Here is a 20,223-nt window from a genome sequence, read left to right as displayed (position 1 = left end):
GAGGAGGAAGCTGCCTTCCTTTCCATTCGTGATGGGCTGGTTAATGCCCCTCTCCTGCGTTATCCCGACTTTTCGTTGCCATTCGTGTTGGACACAGACGCCAGTAATACCGGCATTGGTGCGGTGTTATCCCAGATTGTCAATAGTCTGGAGCACATGGTTCTACATGTCCTGCGGGGCGGGTTGCTCATGTATTGGGACGGAGGATTGCGTCGTTATGCTATTGTTGTCCCTACCGCCCTGCGTGGCGAGGTTGTATGGGCTGTGCATAAACGATTGTTGCATCTCGGAGTGCAAAAGACGCTGGCCGCTCTTAAATTGGATTTTTATTGGCCGGCCATGGCCTCCGACATCGGGGATCTGCTTAAGGGCTGCATACAATGTGCCTGGCAGAAGCCAGCGAGATCATGTTGCCCTCCGCTGCAATCCATCCCGGTGTCGCGTATTAACGAAATTGTTGCCCTTGATATTCTCGGGCCGTTTCCTACTTCTGCGTGTGGAAATAGGTACTTGCTTGTGGGCGTTGAGTATTTCTCATGCTGGCCTATGGCCTGGCCGCTCCCGAATCAACCGGCTGTGACTCTTACCGAGGCGTTCCTCAATGGCTATGTTCTGGATAAGGGTGCCCCCGAGCGCCGCTTGACTGATCAAGGTAAAAAATTTCATCAAAGCTGCTGCGTGAGGTTTACAATACCCCCCCCCCTCCGCCTCTAATCACTGCACCTGATATGAGTTAAGTGATGACGTCACCCTGCTGCTCTATATAAAACCGGGAGCAAGCGAGGGCTTTACCATTCTGGCGAATTGCCGGATGATGCTGGATGTATTTACCAGCGAAACGTCGTACTCAAACTGTAAATTTGGATTCACTCTTCAACACACTGGTGGGCTAAAGTAGTGAATTATTTGTCTTTTGTCAACATGACACTTTTTTTGCTGATTGGCCATGTCGGGTGGTGGAGGGTTACGACACATTTATAAATAAACGCGATCTAACCCAAAAACCTTAATTATGAAGGACAATAAAGGTGTTGTATATGTAGGTTATGAAAATTTAGATGAAAATAATAAAAATTAAAATAATTTTGGAAAATTTTATAATTATCCCAAATTATGTTAATTGATTTAATTATGTGTATAAATTATGCTACTTCGAGAGATAATCGTATTAATTTTATGCGAGTGGATGTGGTTATGCTAATGACAGTCTTTATGGTAATTAGGCCCCGCCTAGCTGCCAAGGGTCGTATCCAATCGGAATAAGACAATTAATCGTATGCAGTTATGCAGGTGCTGTGAGCATGCCAGAGCCAACTCGGCTTCGTTGTTTAATTTCGTATTAACGCTCGGCAATACAATTATTCTCGCTTTAACATTTACTGAGTGTGAGTGTGTTTGTGTCAGGTCTCCGAGTTCAGATCTCAATGCAGGATACAGCTCTTATGCATGAAATTTCGGAAAGAAGCACACAACCACTTCTGCGTTAATCAATTTTATTTTCTAACTAAACTTTAACTCTAGAAGATGCAACTCTCGGCTTGGAATTCCAACACAGTAACCATTAATTGCGTTGTTTCACTTTGGCGACGGCACATGTGACTCATTCCACTGCGTAACGCGAGCTCAGTTGGTGAGAGAGAGTCGTTAAAACATACAGGCACGATATTCTAACAAAAACCTTAATACTCTATTATGAATTATTATATTGGAATTGCCCACGCAGTACTGCACTCATTATTGATCATATGCAACCCTTAATGCAATTCTTGTCAAGTTGCTAACAGGGCAGCAGGCCGATTGATTATTATGCAATGATATTCATATGACAAGGCAATCAAACAATTATTATTTCCCAAAAGCACAAGTATCCATCAATAGATTCGTCATGTTCATTCATGGATACATCTGCAAGATGATGCAATAAAAAAAATGAACGACTCAAATACTTCTAAGTGACCGTATCCACATAACTCAATGGTCCGCAATGTTCTTCGTTATCAGCTAATAGTTGACACACTTATCATGAGTCTTCTTGTATGTGTTAATGTGTGAGTGTTGTTGATCTTTACTCTTTGGTTCTATTGGGTAAAGTCACATAGGTGAAAATAAAATAACAAAAAATCACGACGTTTTGGCCACAACACAAGCGGCCTTCATCAGGTGAAGGGATGAGACTGTCTGGAGGACAGCGCTGGAGTGGAAGAAGCCACGCTTAGATCATGACCTTTAAGCTGTGTGAGAAGAAAAAGACCACGCACCTTGACAAAGGAATTAGCATATAATTTAGCATTGAAATGGCTCATTCTCCCCCCCCCCCCCCCCCCCCCCCGCGCCAAAGTGCGAGTCCACCGGCACGTACACCACCTCTTTCCTAAAATCCGCCAATCAAATGCAAATTTTTATGCTAATTTCTTTGTCAGAACACCTTGTTTGCTCGCACACAGGTCCCATGTCTCAGCGTGGTTGTGTTTCGCTAAATTCTCCTGTTTGATGAGTACTAGGTGCCTCGGTGAATGTATATGCTCTAACTTTAACATAGCTATTTCTGTGACCAGTTACAAGCTAATCACTCAGCTATTTCAATGCTAAATTCGATGCTAATTCCTTTGTCAAGGGGTACCTCTGCGGATGTGTATACTTTAACTTAGCTATTTCAATGAGCCATTTCAATGCTAAATTATATGCTAATTCCTTTGTCAAGGCACTTGGCCTTTTTCTTCTCACACAGCTTAAAGGTCGTGATCTAAGCGTGGCTTCTTCCACTCCAGCGCTAATTCCTTTGTCAAGGGGTACCTCTGCGGATGTGTATACTTTAACTTAGCTATTTCAATGAGCCATTTCAATGCTAAATTATATGCTAATTCCTTTGTCAAGGCGCGTGGTCTTTTTCTTCTCACACAGCTTAAAGGTCGTGATCTAAGCGTGGCTTCTTCCACTCCAGCGCTGTCCTCCAGACAGTCTCGTCCCTTCACCTGATGAAGGCCGCTTGTGTTGTGGCAGAAACGTCGTGATTTTTTGTTATTTTATTTTCACCTACGTGACTTTACCCAATAGAACCAAAGAGTATGGATCCTAGCAGTCACGAAAGCTTTAAATCTATAATTGTTGTTGATCTTCTTGCGTTAAGCAAACGCCGAGGTTGGGCATCCCTTATCAAAAATGTGTTTGTTCCCAGCGGAGCGATGGGGGTGTGAGGGTGTGTGTATCATACGGACAGCGTGGTACTTCCTCTTTCACATGGGCGGCCACAGTTTCTGTCCACAGCTGGCTGGAAGAGTCGGCACGACGCTCGTTGTCGGTGCGCGATGATCCATCGTCAGATAGCGCCCACAGCCCGTCCGCTGGTCGCCGTTCCTCACTCTTGTCTTGGTTACCAGCTGGTGCTGGTCGGTGTGAGTGTGGGTCGAGCCCACAGCGCTCTCGCTGGCGCTGACACTCTCGCTCACGGGCGGCTGGTCAGGCTCTTTCCGCTGCTGGATGAGTCAAGTCGGCACACGCTTGGCCGCTGGCAGCAGATGCTCTTGCTTGGTGGCGCAGGTCGCGCTGCAGCTGGAAGCTGACACTCGATGTAGAAATAAAGGTCTTTAAGCGATACTTTGCCTTTCAGCTCTGAATTCACACTCGTTGATACATTGCTACTCGGCGAGCCTCGCCATTCTCAGTTGATCGCGGGGCCACCCCGGGCCTGCCGCGCGCCGCACTCTTCTGCAGCTCGCCGGGCTGACAACTTGTTGAACTCGCTGTTTCTTGTTGAACTGAACTTTTAAAATGATGGTTGAGCTGTTACATTCGTAAAAATTTCCGCTCTGTGCAGTGGGGGGGGGGGGGGGGGGGGGGGGCATGGCCTGTGTGTGTGTGTACAATCCTGGGGGGGGGGGGGGGAGGGGGCGACCCTCCCCGTCCGGTCGGCCCTCCCGGTGTGACCTTTCTCTATGCACAAAGGGCGTTAAGGCTTTTAAAGTTAACATTTATTCGCTCACGGTTTGGTATCGTACCACTTGCAGTTATGATTCTGTCTGTGACTCAAGGTATTGATTTTTATTTTCACGAGGGAAGGTGCTCTCTTGAGCGTATGCCTATTCTTATCACGTGCTGCGGGAAGACAAAGACAGCCGGGAGGCTCTCTCCTTCCCTGGCCTCGGTTTAACATCGCTCAAATATCATTTGATTTTATGTTCAACAAGGTTGTGATTCACCCCGTTATCCTGGCCCTTCCTCAGTTTTTATTAATTTTCGTCATTGCGTATGTATGCTTTATCATTTATATCATTTTATTTCCGATATCCTGGGTTAAGAGGTAAGTTTCTTGATCCTGGGAATTTGTATTCCTTGGTGTTTGCAAGGTTATATAAATGGAATATAGTTTACGGTGAATAACTTTAACATTAATGTTATGTATGACACTTATGTATTGTGTGTGGTTGTTTCAATTACTTGTTCGCCCGCGGTAGTGGGGTGGGTTGGGGTGCCATTATTAAGTCCATTACATCGTTTGCGCAAATGGCCTGCACGATAATAAATTCCCTTGCTCTGGTGTGAAATTCCTTTCTCTCCCGCGCTGCGGGAAGACAAAGGCGGCCAGGAGGTTCTCTTTCTCTCTCTGGCTAGCCCTCGGTTTAACGTCGCTCAAATATCATTTGGTTTTATGTTTAACCAAGATTTGTAGTTATTGCCCGATATCCGGAGGTTGGATATATAGCTTAGTTTGGACTTAAGCTTTCGTGATTGCAGGAACTCATGTACTTTGGTTCTCTTGGTAAAGTCACGTAGATAGAAGATACAATAAGAAACAATACGTGAGTTGAATAAGGGTGAAATAAAATAAATACTAATAAAGCCACTAATATAGACTTATTCTTATAGCCAAGCTTTAACTTTTTCCGTGAAGAGAAAAAAATATCAGTTATAATGTTTGTTTGCCCTGTGCTCTGTGTCTGTGATTCTGGGTATTTATTTGCGAACCGTTCTTTGGCGATCTGGAGATTCGCAGATAACGTAACCTCTCTTTTTGCCCCGAAGTTTATTACTCGCCCGAGCGAGTATTTCATCTACTATTCCACGCCGACGACACGTTTTGGAAGTATTGGGCATACTCACACTTTACCCCATCGCACGCCATCTGCCAATTGACTAACTGTACGTATGTATATTGAACTTCTTTTGCACCGTGCGTAGCGAACCTTGCTAAACGGATGTGAGGGAAGGACAAAAAACTAAACACAAAAATCATTTCTAAAGAAAAAAGTTCGTCAATCTAGATTATTTAAAAGTGCATAGCTCCAGTGGCTTTCTAATTTTGGAAGGAAGAGCATTCCAGACGGCCACAGAATCTGAACGCATGCGATGCGGTGACCATCTTTGTTCGACGGCTAGCCAAAATCTGCTGCTGCAAGCATGACCGGAGTTCACGTGATGGTTTATGTTCCTTCAAGAGATCACCACAAGGTATTGTGGCTCATTTGTGGCAAGCACTTTGTGTGCTCTCCTATCAATGTTACGTGTAATGCACAGGGCTGCATGAAGGTCACGGTTGTGAGCAGAAGTACACACGCGTTCGAGAAGCGTTATGCATCATATAGGTTTGCACTGAACGAGTCACTTTAGCTAGCAGAGAGAGGGTCCTTGCTATAAAGAAAAATCTGGCAGTTCCGCCAGCATTGGTTCAAGCAAGCCGAACTGCAGATGAGGCATTGAATGACGAACCTGGTCTCGAATTTGCGTTGAACCAATGCTGCTGAAAAGTTGCACTCCAGGAGGGCCCGTGTGGCTGATGGGATGTCAACTAATACTCATTTTTTTTCTACGTGAAGGGGCAGAGACAGGAATGAAGCATACGGTCTGCTTAATTTATTTTCTCGGGTAGTCTGTGTGTATCGGGAAAGCAATTCCACACAAAAAAAATCCTGGCCACAAAGTAACTCATTAAGGTCGCACGACAGACAGCTTCACCCAACACTTTCTCGCCCCCGACGTTCGCTGTTTCACTTTTGACGTCAGTCCTCTTTGACTCAAGAGCGTCACTAATGTTATTTATATATGAGATTGGAGCTGTCAATCAGCAGGCGCCACTACATTTTGCCGTCCTTTGATTTCAGCTTGCGTTTAACAGACCCACGCTTTGACACAAAAGGACAGAGGGGGCTGAAAAGCAACATCTGGAACGACCTCCTGTACATTTGATGATTTCCGAACATTTCTCCGCCAATGTTAAGATTATGTGTCTGTTATTAAACCACGGTTCCGCCCGTGTAAAAATGTGCCATCCAGGCTGAACCCAGTTTGTTGATTTCATTCAAAAATAGTCGAAGTAATTAACTGCTCAAATTTATGACGGGCGTCCTATGCGAATTGACAAAACAGTTCACCAGACAATACATCTCGCTCCCATGTCTGTTCCTCCATCTGCCAGATGTTTATAAGAAAAATAGCCCTTCCTGTTCGATATATATAGGTCAAACAATGCAGTCAAGCCAAGTTCATTTATTTTTGTTTAACACGTGGTGGCCTTCTGGCACAAATCTGCCACCCAAAGCGCCATAATACTGTAATGGATAACCCAAAATAACCACTACCTAATAATTATTGTGTTAATTTAAAGTAACGTGATGCGTTTTAAAATTCAAGATTTCCCTGACCACCCAACCTGTACAAAACCCGCAGCTTAAATAACGCAAAAAAACATTATAAATGGTACGAAATGGTGCCTCAGGCCTATGCTTTATAACATGGGTAATTATCGCACACAATGAGAATGAGTGATTGTAGCAATGCGTATTAACTGCAGACACGGTGACACAGCGCGCACGCCAAAACTACACACCGCGTACGCCACAACAACACACCGCACAGTCTAATAACACCGCGCGTAGACGATACAGTGACACAGCATGTTGACTACACAATGACAGCGTGTAGACTATAGTGACATTGTGTAGACTACATAGTGACATCGTGTAGACTACACACTAACACATCGTGTAGACTACACAGTGACACAGCGTGTAGACTCCACAGTGACATTGTGTAGACTACACAATGACACAGCATGTAGACTACACAATTACATTGTGTAGACTATATACATTACACATGTTACACATAATATTCTTGCATTTATTATTTTATATAATTACACATCCATCACAGATGTATATTTTTGTTAACCAGCCAACCTGGTCTGGGCTTGAATGAAGAAAAGGTCAGCTGCGATTTTTAAACATGGTTTGTTAAACGACAACCGCCAAACCGGTAACCGATTTGAAAACCGGTCACGAGTTACGAAAGTCCGGAACCGGTAGAGTGTCAGCAAAACGAATGCTCCGATCGCCTCGTGTGAACGTACAAGATGGCACGGCGGTAGGCGTAAGTCACCGCGTGGGACATCTGCGCAACTACCTACCCGTTGGCGTCATGGTGACAAGGAGATGTTAACTACGTCGCCTGGTATGCAGGAGGTCGTGGCTTCGATCCCCACCCTGACGCCTGCTGTATATTTGGATGTTTGCGTGCCTCTCTCTCCCAGTGGTCGTGTGGATTTTTCTCCGGGTCCTCTGGTGTTTCCCTCCACATTTAGAAACATGCGTTTAAAGTATTTGGCTGATATAAATGTTCACATAAGCCACTTCGTTGAGTTATCATTTGTGGCAAAATCACCTCTGATAAAGAGCTATATAGCTTGGTTGGCCTTACCTGGTAAACTAAAAAAAGTTTGATATTTTAGCAAATACTGTAGGTTTACTCTCCAACACACCGGTTAGTGCTGATCTAGTAACAAATTGGCATGTCCGGTTTTACGTGATAAACCATTGATGATTGGCTGTGTCGGGTGGTGGTGGCGGGTTTAATGACAAGATTTATAAATGCGCGATCTAACCCAAAAAAAACTTATATTGTGGATATTGGTCGTGAAAACCCTACCACTATGTGTTAAACGTGACATGGTGTGTAAGGGCCGAAATCCACCCCATTGCCCTCACTGGGCAGGTGGGGCGTGACGTCTGGCTCCTCCACCGCGTCGATCGGCTCCTGTCGGTCCCCCGCCGACCGGGTGATCGGCCCCCCCACGCTGGCGCTCTCTGAGGGATATGGCTACAGAGCTGGCTCACCGCCACACGGGGTTACTCGGCACACGCCTACGTACACCCCCACTTATGTGAAGGCAGCTGCGCGAACGCGCGCGCCCCTGCTGGCGCTTATATTTTAATATGCGCACGTACCACGAAGAGCGCTATAGCGGCGGCACGAATGCGTGCACTTCTGCGGGCGGTTATTTTAACGAGCGCTCGTGCTGCGGCTCTACGATCACTCTCCCGTGCACACCATCACTCACGCTAATGTGGTGCGCCGCGATACGACCACACCCCCGCCTGTAGTGCTCTCCTCTCTGCACGCGCGCCCCCGCTATTCACACTAATGCAGCGCACTGCACTAAGCCTGACCCACAGACGTTCACGCGCTTTTGCACAACTGTGCAAAAGCGCGTGAACGTCTGTGGGTGGTTATAGGCTAATCCGCCTGCACACAAAGGCTAGTGTTAAATGGTTGCGCGAATATGCGCGCCAGCGGGTGGTTATTCGCTACCCCGCACCCATGCTAAGATGCGCTCTAAAGCGGCTGCACGAACACGCGCGCATCGATGGGCGGTTGTATCCCACACCGTGTCCACACAATGACCAATGCTACAGCAGCGGCGTGAACACGCACGCACCTGCTGGTGATTAACGAGCGCGCGTGCTGCGGCTCTGTCCTCGCCGCTCGTCCGTCCACGCAGCTACTCCACACACACATACAAATCACACTGCACCGATAATCTGTGCTAACGTTTATTCACGGCACAATTACACACTACCCGGAGGGAATATTTCACGAGAAGAGCCTAGCCTAACTCTGCCTATATACCCAGTCACTTATACGTCCTACCACGTACCTCGAAGCTGTACTCACGGCGTCACATGGACGCTGTGAGAGTTGGAGGGAGAAGGACGAGAGAAAACTTTACCTATCACTGCCTCGTAGCAGCACTCGCTGGCATCACACAGATGCTGCGAATGGCTCGAGGAGGCAGGACGGCAGGGAGTGGGTCTTGACGGCCCAGAGACAAGAGAGCCAACATCGTTCCGGGGTACTCTTTTTATTTCCTTAACTTCAAAGGACCAGGGTGCCATTGTACCGCGCGGCCAATTGTGCGCTTACCTGTGGTTACTGCCCCCTTGTTACCACGGCGGTCGCCGGCCACCTATTGTCCCTCGTTGCCCATTGTCTGGAAGGGCGCTTGCGCTCTTCTTGCTTAATATTCCGCCCTTCGTCCTCCCCCCAATGTTGTAACTCATTGCGGTTGGCCTAGTGAACCTTTTCTTTCTATGCCCATACAATTTTAAACCAATTTTAGGGGCATCGCAATGTAACCTGTCCTACGAAGGTCGGCTAATCTCCTGGCACCGGGAAACCATGGGACTTTCCCTCTAGGGGCCCTTCGGATTAAAAACCGATGTGCCAGGCAATTCCCCGCCAGGACACTACGTGGGTGCATGTGCTGTGTGTGTGCGTGTGCTCAGGGTGGGAGTTAGTGGAAAATCACGGCACTTGCAGAGTTGCCCGCGGTCATGGCACCACATAGCCCCCCGAGGTGCCCATCCCAGTCCCGGGCTGACTGGAGCACCTCGCCTGGGCCGCTCCAACCAGGTAGCGCCGCGGAGTCTGTGGGACTCACGCGGCCCTTGTGGCCGGTTTTGTGGGTGGTGGCTCCATTTTCCGAGCCTCCTTCGGCAGTCTCTATCTCCACTCCAGAGGCTCTTCCTGCCCTCCGGCATCCGCTGGCTGGGGAACAAACTCAGGGGCAGAGGGGTTTATGTGCCGCCGCGCCCGTCTCCTCCTTTCTGGGCTGGGGACCACTGGGAATTCGGGCGCAGCGGGGCCCATGTAGGGCGTGAAGCCATCAAGTATGTGCGGCATGGGGGGTGCAGGGGTTCCGGGGTGTCGGGGTACCTGAAGGGTGGGCGTCTCCCCCGCCGGGGCTGCCCTCCAAAGTTTTAATCGGCGGACGTTAACCACCGTCTCTCGACTCCTCTCTCCGCCCTGGATCAGCACCATCCAGGGGGGGATCTGCCGCACCACGGTCCAGGGCCCACGCCAGTAGGTGGTCAGCTTCCCCACCTGTCCGGCCCCAAAACGTAGGGTGTGCAGCCATACCTTAGAGCCCGCCGAGTAGTAGGGGGGCTCTACACGGGGGCGGGCGCCCTGCTCTTGCCGCTGATGGGCGGCCTCCCCCTGTTGGTAGGCCCGGCCATGGGCCCCTTGCAGGGTTTCCATCAGGTGCTCCACGGGCTGGCTCCCTTCCTCCGGTTGTGGCGGTGGAACGCCGAACAACAGGTCTGCTGGTAGTCGAGACTCACGACCAAACATCATTAGGAACGGGGTCTGTCCCGTAGATGTGTGTACCATGGTGGCGTAGGCGAACAGGGCATAGGGGAGGTGTTTGTCCCAATCCTGCTGATTGGCGCCCGCCATACGTTTGAGCTTCCTGGCAAAGGTCTGGTTCATGCGATTCACCATACCATTTGCTTAGGGGTGGTAGGCCGTGGTTCGGTCATTCTGGATTCCGAACTCCTGGCACAGCGCCTGAAATAGCTCTGCCTCAAACTCACTACCCTGGTCGGTTATGACTCGTTCAGGGATCCCATTTTTAAGCACGTAATGCTCCACAAAGGCCCGGGCGACCACAAGGGCCGTCTTATCGGGGATGGCCACTGCCACTGGATAGCGCATAAAATACTTCACCGCTACGAGGATGTACCGGTTGCCCTGGTTGGGACCGCGGGAATGGCCCCTGTAGGCCGACCCCAACCAACTGGTTCGCCCGGCTGACGCGGAACAGCCTCAGGGGCACCCGATACCACGCAGATTTCTGCCCACACTGTTGACAAGCGCGGCAGCCTTGTACCCAGGTGGCTACGTCTTGCTTCAGTTTGGGCCAGAGATACTGGCGACGCAGGGTCTCATGAGTGCACCGTTCCCCATCATGGCCCCTGAGCGGGTGGTTGTGCACCAGTCGTAGCAGCTGTGGCCGCACCTGAGCGAGAATGCTAATGCACCCCGGCTGCCCGGCTTCGGTTAGTTCCCGCACCCCTCCATCCTTTACACACAACCGGGAGTACAACCCACTCCAGGGTCCGGGTCTCTCTGCTGGGCCTGTTGCAGCTGTTCGTCATCCAGGCCAGGGAACGCACAACCAACGTCCTCTTGGATCCGACCGGGTTGGTTAGAGTGTCCTGTCGGGCCAATGGGTGCAGGGTCCGTGCCCACCGGGCGGCCCCCACCCCCTTCAGCAGGGACCTCTGTGACACACATGGCAGCATCCCCCCGTGAAGCACGGGCAGCCCTCGGAGCACACTGCGGGTCGGCTTGACAATGCATCCGTGTTTGCGTGTGTCCGTCCGGCCCTGTACTGGATCTGCAGGTTGTACTCTGGCAGCAGTGTCAACCCCCTGGGCCATCTGCTCCCGCGGTTCCTTAAATGTGAGGAGGAACTGCAGAGCATAATGGTCATTGTGCACGTGACATTTCCTGCCGTACAAATACTGCTTACACGCAAAAATCATGGCATACAGTTTCCTAACGGGTCACGCAATAATTCAGTTCGGCCCCGCTCAGGGTCCGGCTGGCGTATGCGATGACCCGCTCCATCCCATCCTGCACCTGTGACAACATAGCGCCCAGCCCACTGCTGCAGACGTCGGTGTCCAGGATAAAATCTGTGGAAAAGTCAGGGAAAGCCAGGGTGGGGGTATGGTTGAGGTGGTCCTTGAGAGGGTGCTGAAGGCCGTCTGGCAGGCCTCCGTCCAATGATAGGAGTTCTTAGGGGAAGTGAGTTGGGTGAGGGGGCGCACAATCTCGCTGAATCCCTTCACAAATGGACGATAATAAGTGGCTAGCCCCCAAAAATTACCTGATCTCCATCAGGTTCCTCGGCCATGGCAATTCCACTATGGCGCATACCTTTTCCGGGTCAGTGTGCACTCCTGCTTCGCTGACGCGGTGTCCGAGGTACCCAACCTCACGCTGCGCAATATGACACTCACGCAGCTTGAGCTTGAGATGGGCTGCTCGCAGTCGTTGGAAAACCTCCTGTAACCTGGACCAGTGCTCAGATAGGGACCTACTGAACACTATCACGTCATCCAGGTATATTAGGCACTGTTCCCATTGCAAGCCCCGGATCACCAACTCCATTAACCGCTGGAACATTGCAGGCGCGTTAGTCCGAACAGAAGCACTCGGAACTCGAACAGTCCCGTTGGGGTGGTAAATGCAGTCTTTGCCCAATCCTCCTCTGCCATCTCTACCTGCCAGTACCCGGACGCTAGATCGAGGGTGGAAAAATACCGTGCCCCCGCGAGGCTGTCAAAGGTGTAATCGATGCGGGGGATGGGGAAGGTGTCACCGAGGATAACCGCGTTCAGCTTTCGATAACAAACACAAAACTGGGTCGACCCATCCTTTTTCATCACCAGCACAACTGGGGCAGACCAGGGACTTGCTGAGGGTTGGATTATGTTATCGCGGAGCATATCCGCGACCGCCTCTTTAATCTGGGCCCGTTCGGGTGCGCCCACTTGGTATGCAGGGTGTTTAATGGATTGGGCTGCACCTGTGTCAATTCAGTGCTTAACGAGGTCTGTCCGGCCCACATCCGAATCGTGCTCACTAAACACGTCAGCGTACTCCCGCAGTAACCCTCGCAGCTGATCAGCCTCCCCCTTGGTTAAATCTGCCCAGGGTACATGCAGTGCGTCAAGCAGGGGGACGACCTCTGCTCTGGGGGTTGGACCGACCCGCCATGCCAGGTCCTGGTTGTCCTCGCGCTGGCACGGGTCCTCAGCCCAGAGGGCAAACACCGAGCTGCTAGAGTAGCGTGCGTGCAGGGGGTACACTGTGGCTACCATGGTGCACCATCGCAGCATTGCTGGGGTACTGTGGGGGTTAAATACTCGCAGAAATAGCCGGCCGCCGTCAGCGTTTACCAATGTGGCCGACCCTACAACCCCGTACCGTGCCACCAACTCCAGTTAACATTACCTCTCCCGATGGTCGGTGAGAGGGGTCGGTGCGGGGTGTTGCTATCGGCAACAGCATCTCCACAAGGGGGCCAACGGTGACGGCCGACGCCAGGATAGCAGCCATGGGCTCGAAGCGGGGGCGACCTGGCTCCTGTCCCAAGAGCAGAATCCGCTCTCCGCTGCCCTCCACGGTGGCGCATCGCTGGCGGGTCTGTACGTTGAGCCCCAACTTTTCCAGGAGGTCGGTACCTGCAATACACTCGTGGCATAACACGCTCGACACATAGAACTCCTGGGTACACACCTGGTATCCGAGACAGACCTCAAGGGTGACCCTCCCCAGCAGTCCCATCCCAGCTCCACTTGCAGTGTGCAGCGCGCGATCCGGGGCTGTAGGCAGCCCACGTCAACCCCAACCACGCTGCAGTGTGTTGTGCTCAAGAGTGAGGTTACTGCCCCCATGTCTGGCAGAATCCGGGTACGCCGCCCGTTCACCTGCCCTTCCACCAGCGACGTGGCCCCCGTGATTCCTGCCACCAGCTCCCGTAGCGAGTCGCCCCAAGTCTCCGCATTCTTGGGTGTTGTTGCCGGCATCTGCGTGGGGGTCACTCGCTCGCCATTATTATTACAGTTTATTTGTGTTGGGACCACATTAGTTGTACGTCTCGGTGGTCCCCTCTCCAGGGAGGCCTTGGTGTTTAACCCTGGTGCTTGTCTAGCGCGGGCGATCTGGGGACAGTCTCTCACGAGATGCCCCCATTGGTCGCATATATAACACGCCCAGGGAAGGGTGGTGGCTCCATAGGAGGCCCCTTGCTCACTCCCCCTTCCCCTCCCAGTGTGCATTTGTTCGAGCTCTGCCTCTAATTGAGACACCTGCCTGGTTATCCCCCTACCGTGGAGCATAGTCCTCCCACCTCGGACTGGACCACCTCCACTGTGGACTGTAGCTTGTCCATATTTCCGTGTACTTGGGTCACCTGCTCAGCTATATCTCCGAGGCCGGTCTGTAGGCCTGCCACCCATCCCGATGTGGCATTACTGGGTCTCAGGGGCTCCCTTGACCCCCTCCTCACCGTCCTGGGGAGCTCCTCCTCCTCTTCCTCTGGAAGAAGGCTTGCGATGGTGCGCTCCCGTCCGAGCACTCAGACCTGCGCGCGCTCACGAGCAAGTCTCTCCCACACGTGCGCACGCTTGACAAGGGTGTTAAATTGGGGATACGGGCAGTTCGCATCTGGCTGCCACCACGTCGTGCTAATCAGATACTGCTGAACTATCTCGCACATTTAATGCTGCCTTTGCCTCCTCCTGGTCGCACATGCCGAAGCGTTGGCCAAGGCGGTGCATTAACTCTCCCCAATGCGCTAGCACGCTTGTGGGTAGCGCTTCCACAATGTTGGCTGCCCGCCCTTCCAAATTCATATTTAGCTGCTGCAATGCTTGCGCGTCCGTCCAACCATTAATATCCTTAGCATACGTGAGGTTCCGGGCAAACGATATCCATGACGGTATTCCCTGCCCGGTGAACACGTACCTTATTTTCACTTGGGGTGGGGCGCCTCTCTCCGTTGGAGGTGTGCGGAGTCGTACCACCTCTGACACCCTCGCTGGGCAGGTGGGGCGTGACGTCCGCCCCCTCCACCGCGTCGATCAGCTCCCCCCGGGTCCCCGCCGGCCGAGTGTTTGGCCTCCCCGCGCTGGCGCTCTCTCTGAGGGACATGGCTACAGCGCTGGCTCACCGCCACATGGGGTTACTCCGCACACGCCCACGTACACCACCACGAATGCGAAGGCGGCTGCGCGGATGCACTTGCCCCTGCTGTCGCTTATATTTTAATATGCGCACGTACTACGACTAGCGCTATAGCGGCGGCGCGAATACGCGCGCTTCTGCGGGCGGTTATTTTAACGAGCGCTTGTGCTGCGGCTCTATGCTTGCTCTCTCACGCCAATACAGTGCGCCGCGATATGACCGCACCTCCGCCTGCAGCGCTCTCCTCTCCAAACGGCTGCGTGAACGTCCGCGGGTAGTAATAGGCTAATCTGCTTGCACACAAAGGCTCGCGCTAAAGCGGCTGCACGAATATGCGCGCCAGCAGGTGGTTATTGGCTAATCCGCTTGTAAACAAAGGCTAGCGCTAAAGCGGCTGCACGAATATGCACGCCAGCAGGTGGTTATTGGCTAATCCGCTTGCACACAAAGGCTAGCGCTAAAGCGGCTGCACGAACACACGCGCGTCGGTGGGCGGTTGTATCCCACAACGCGTCCACACAATGACTAATGTTACAGCAGCGGCGTGAACACGCGCGCACAAGCTGGTGATTAATTTAACGAGCGCGTGTTGCGGCTCTGCCCTCGCCGCTCGTCCGCCCATGCAGCTGCTCCACACACACACAAATCACACTGTACCGATAATTTGTACTAATGTTTATTCACTGCGAAATTACACACTACCCGGGGGGAATGTTTCGCGAGAAGAGCCTAGCCTAACTCTGCCTACGTACCTAGTCACTCCCACGTCCTACCACGTACCTCGACGCTCTACTCACGGCATCGTAGGGACGCTGTGAGAGTCGGAGGGAGAAGGACGAGCCAAAATCGTCCCAGGCTACTCTTTTTATTCCCTTAACTTCAAAGGCCCGGGGTGCCATTGTACCGCGCGGCCCATCGTGTGCTTACTTGTGGTTACCGTCCCCCTGTTACCGTGTCCTTCCTCGAGTCCATAGCGACGGTCGCTGGCCACCCATTGTCCCTCGTTGCCCATTGTCTGGAAGGGCACTTGCGCTTTTCTTGCTTAATATTCCGCCCTCTGTCCTCCCCCCAATGTTGTGAGTAACTCATTGCGGTTGGCCCAGTGAACTTTTTCTTTCTGCGCCCATACAATTTAAAACAAATTTTAAGGGCATCAAAATGTAACCTGTCCTGCACCGGGAAATCGTGGGACTTTCCCTCTAGGGTTCCTTCAGATTAAAACCCGATATGCCAGGCAATCCCCCGCCAGGACACTATATGAGTGCATGTGCTGCGTGTGCTCAGGGTGGGGAGTAATGGAAAATCGCGGCGCTTGCGGAGTTGCTCCACGGTCGTGGCACCACAGGTGATCACCCTTTCTTGTGGTTTCAGGAAAGGGCGGTCCTGCAGAGATGCTATATTTCTGTCCGTCTGCTAGAGCAGAGGTGTAGGGAATTCCAAGAAGACCTACATCTCTGCTTTATTGACCTGCTCAAAACCTATGATACTATCAGTAGGCCTGGGCTCTGGGTTGTTCTTCATGCTTTCGGAGTCCCTGACTCTCTGCTCACGATCATTAAGGACCTTCATGATGGTGAGGGGGCCCGGGTAAAACTACGTGGCCGGGAGTCGGTGCCATTCACCTTGGGGTGCGACAGGGATGTCCTCTGGCTCCCACATTATTGAACATCTATTTTGACCATATAGTTCATGAAGCCTTCGATTGATGGACCGGAAGAATTTCCATATGGTACAGATACAATGGGAGGCTGATCAATGCCCGGGTGCGGTCAAGGGATAGCTCCCTATTGGTCATTCATGTTATGTATGCAGATGATCTGGTAATTGCTGCTCACTCAGAGGAGGAGTTGGAGGTAATTCTACTGAACCTGAAGCACTAAAAGGTGAGGCCTTACTATCAACCCCACCAAAACTAAGCACCTGCCTGGGTATTTTGAACCATCGGACACTTCACCCCCACAACTCCCAATTGGTGATGGGGCAGTTGTGGAGAGAGTGGAGAGCTTCCCATACCTGGGCAGTGTGCTCATCAACGGCTCCGGTTTGACAGCAGAGGTCTCACTCCAAATCAGTCGAGCAGCATTATATTTTCATTGGTTGCATAATGCTGTGTGGAAGATATCTGGTCTGTCTTTCCACACGAAGCTTCAGGTCTTCTCGGCCACAGACATGCCCTCCTTTCTTTACGCTTGCAAAACGTGGACCCCCTAATGAAATATCTTCGCCGGTTAAAAACATTTAGGCTAGCCTGCCTATTATCCATCCTGGGTTTAATCAGGCTGGATTGTGTGAGGAGCTCACAAATCCTTGAAAGATCTCAACAAAGTCCCATCGGTAAGCTCCTCTGCCAGGGAAGGCTGCGTTAGCTGGGTCATGTAGCCCGCATGCCCAGCCAGCGCATGCCTAAACAGCTGCGTTGTCTACATACTGTGTCACTGCGTAGTCTACACGCTGTGTCACTGCGTAGTCTACACGCTGTGTCACTGCGTAGTCTACACGCTGCGTCACTACGTAGTCTACACAGTGTCACTGTGTAGTCGACACGATGCGTCACTACGTAGTCTACAGAGTCACTGTGTAGTCTACATGCTGCGTCACTGCGTAGTCTACCTACTGTGTCACTGTGTAGCCTACACGCTGTGTCACTGCGTAGTCTACACGTTGTGTCACTGCGTAGTCTACACGCTGTGTCACTGCATAGTCTAGACGCTGTGTCACTGCGTAGTCTAGACGCTGTGTCACTGCGTAGTCTACACGCTGCGTCACTGCGTAGTCTACACACTGCGTCACTGCGTAGTCTACACGCTGCGTCACTGCGTAGTCTACACGCTGCGTCACTGCGTAGTCTACACGCTGCGTCACTGCGTTGTCTACACGCTGCGTCACTGTGTAGTCTACACACAGTGTCACTGTGTAGTCTACACAGTGTCACTGTGTAGTCTACACGCTGCGTCACTGCGTAGTCTACCTTCTGTGTCACTGCGTAGTCTACACGCTGTGTCACTGCGTAGTCTAGACGCTGTGTCACTGCGTAGTCTACACGCTGTGTCACTGTGTAGTCTACACGCTGCGTCACTGCGTAGTCTACACGCTGCGTCACTGCGTAGTCTACACGCTGCGTCACTGCGTAGTCTACATGCTGCGTCACTGCGTTGTCTACACGCTGCGTCACTGTGTAGTCTACACACAGTGTCACTGTGTAGTCTACACAGTGTCACTGTGTAGTCTACACGCTGCGTCACTGCGTAGTCTACCTTCTGTGTCACTGCGTAGTCTACACGCTGTGTCACTGCGTAGTCTACACGCTGTGTCACTGCATAGTCTACACGCTGCGTCACTGCATAGTGTACACGCTGCATCACTACTTAGTCTACACAGTGTCACTGTGTAGTCTACATGCTGCGTCACTGCGTAGTCTACCTACTGTGTCACTGTGTAGCCTGCACGCTGTGTCACTGCGTAGTCTACTCGCTGTGTCACTGCGTAGTCTACACGTTGTGTCACTGCGTAGTCTACACGCTGTGTCACTGCGTAGTCTACACGCTGCTCACTGCATAGTCTACACACTGCGTCATTGTGTAGTCTACAGTGTCACTGCATAGTCTACACGCTGCGTGACTGCGTAGTCTACACGCTGCGTCACTGCGTAGTCTACACGCTGCGTCACTGTGTAGTCTACATGCTGCGTCACTGCATAGTCTACACGCTGCATCAATGCGTAGTCTACACGCTGCGTCACTGCGTAGTCTACACGCTGCGTCACTGCGTAGTCTACACACTGCGTCACTGCGTAGTCTACACGCTGCGTCACTGCATAGTCTACACGCTGCGTCACTGCGTAGTCTACATGCTGCGTCACTGCGTAGTCTATACGCTGCGTCACTGCGTAGTCTACACGATGTCACTACGTAGTCTACACGCTGCGTCACTGTGTAGTCTACACGATGTCACTACGTAGTCTACACGCTGCGTCACTATGTAGTCTACACGCTGTGTAACTACGTAGTCTACCCGCTGTGTCACTACATAGTCTACACGCTGTGTCACTACATACTCTACACGCTGTGTCACTGCATAGTCTACACGATGTCACTACGTAGTCTACACGCTGTCACTACGTAGTCTACACGCTGTGTCACTGCATAGTCTACATGCTGCGTCACTGCGTAGTCTACATGCTGCGTCACTGCGTAGTCTACACGCTGCGTCACTTTGTAGCCTACAGGCTGTGTCACTGTAGTCTACCGACTGTGTCACTACGAAAACCGTGGTAGTTGCGTTCCTCAAGAACACCACGGTTTGGAAAAATGGCATAACAACCATTGACTCAATGGGAATTAAGGGTTTAGGGGGTAGTAGGTTTCTAAAACACCAACATGACTGACTTTTCACAATTATTAGTCATTGTTGTTTTGTACGTGTTCTTTTATAATAGCTGTGTTTGAGTTTTATATTATTCGTTAATTGAATAAAAACATGAAACTTTGTGAAAAATGCACGTCACGGTGTAAGTCACTAAGCGATAAAAAACGTAGCTATGGAGGAGGGTGAAGAGAGAAAATGATGAAGGGCGTGAAACGACTTGCTGAGCAGTTTTTAATGATACAATATTTTTTAAAAAATATATTTTTTAGCATAAGAAACATTTATGAGCTGTAAATAAACTTATGAACTTGTTTTAACACTTACCACAAGAAAATAATATGGCTCCTTGAGACAATCATGGCAAAGCACAGCACGCGATAACACGTGAAATGCGTACGCAGGCTGAACAAAGACTGAGGGTGCACGTGTGTAGCATCTAGAAGCATCCAGCAGCATCCCAATGCCTCGTGCGATGCTACGCCAAGGCAGCCGTACAACCGCTTATTCCTACCCGTGTGACGTAGTTCCATTCACTCAGCCGCGTTATATCCAATTAACGTCCGTGTTATTAAAAAATGCGTTCCTCGATACATTGTTTTTATATACAGTATATACAATTCACGTTATGAAAATTACGCGTTTATAGCATAACGAACTGTGATAGGAAAACAAACCCCACAATTTCATTACCGCCGGTTGGAACTCCACGCTAAGTTCCGCTGGGTGGTATCGTGCGTGATGACACGCGTGATAATGCACATGTGCACCGTGTGGTCTCCAGGCAGCGACGACCCCGCCAGGGTGGGCGAGTCGCCGTGGAAGGCGGCTGGCTCAACCAAGCGGCAGCAGAGGCCCCATTTGAGGAGCAGGGGTTCCAAACTCCACTCCGCGCTGTGCAGGGGGTCAGAGGGAGACGGACAGAGGCAACGATAAAACTGAAAAAGCCATTGCTGGACGAGCTCTCTCATGCACAGCAGCCCATATATTTAGCATAACCTCCCACTCCACATCCGACAAATTGGCTCCATCACAGTATTATTCAAATCCGAA

General features: G+C 51.2%; 2 protein-coding genes across 3 annotated transcripts in view; both read right to left on the bottom strand.

The window, feature by feature from the left end:
- Positions 1 to 8,808: 8,808 nt before the first annotated feature.
- Positions 8,809 to 13,407, bottom strand: LOC142905762 (uncharacterized). The gene is made up of 2 exons (XM_076052920.1): positions 13,075 to 13,407; positions 8,809 to 10,152 (listed from the first exon to the last, which is right to left on the bottom strand). The coding sequence occupies exons 1-2, from the start codon at positions 13,405 to 13,407 to the stop codon at positions 9,772 to 9,774; spliced, it is 714 nt and encodes a 237-aa protein (XP_075909035.1). The 3' UTR covers positions 8,809 to 9,771.
- Positions 8,809 to 20,223, bottom strand: part of METTL23 (methyltransferase 23, arginine) — a 121,456-nt gene continuing 110,041 nt past the window's right edge. For both annotated transcript variants that reach the window (XM_032976178.2, XM_076052919.1), the window contains one exon: positions 8,809 to 20,064. In XM_032976178.2, the coding sequence (XP_032832069.1) occupies positions 19,860 to 20,064 (205 nt within the window). In that variant the 3' untranslated portion in view covers positions 8,809 to 19,859. The remainder of the gene's footprint in view (positions 20,065 to 20,223) is intronic.

This window comes from Petromyzon marinus, chromosome 58 (assembly GCF_048934315.1).
Source record: "Petromyzon marinus isolate PM22_M1 ecotype Great Lakes invasive population chromosome 58, UKy_Petmar_22M1.pri1.0, whole genome shotgun sequence".
Lineage (NCBI taxonomy): Eukaryota > Metazoa > Chordata > Hyperoartia > Petromyzontiformes > Petromyzontidae > Petromyzon > Petromyzon marinus.
This window is presented reverse-complemented; position numbering and strand designations above follow the sequence as displayed.

What these genes read in the sequence shown, in the direction of transcription:
- LOC142905762 (XM_076052920.1), bottom strand. Translation starts at nt 13,407, where the DNA reads ATGGGACTGCTGGGGAGGGTCACCCTTGAGGTCTGTCTCGGATACCAG. An exon ending in CTCACCGACCATCGGGAGAG is followed by an intron (nt 10,153 to 13,074) that starts GTAATGTTAACT and finishes GGGGCCGGACAG; the next exon opens with GTGGGGAAGCTGACCACCTA.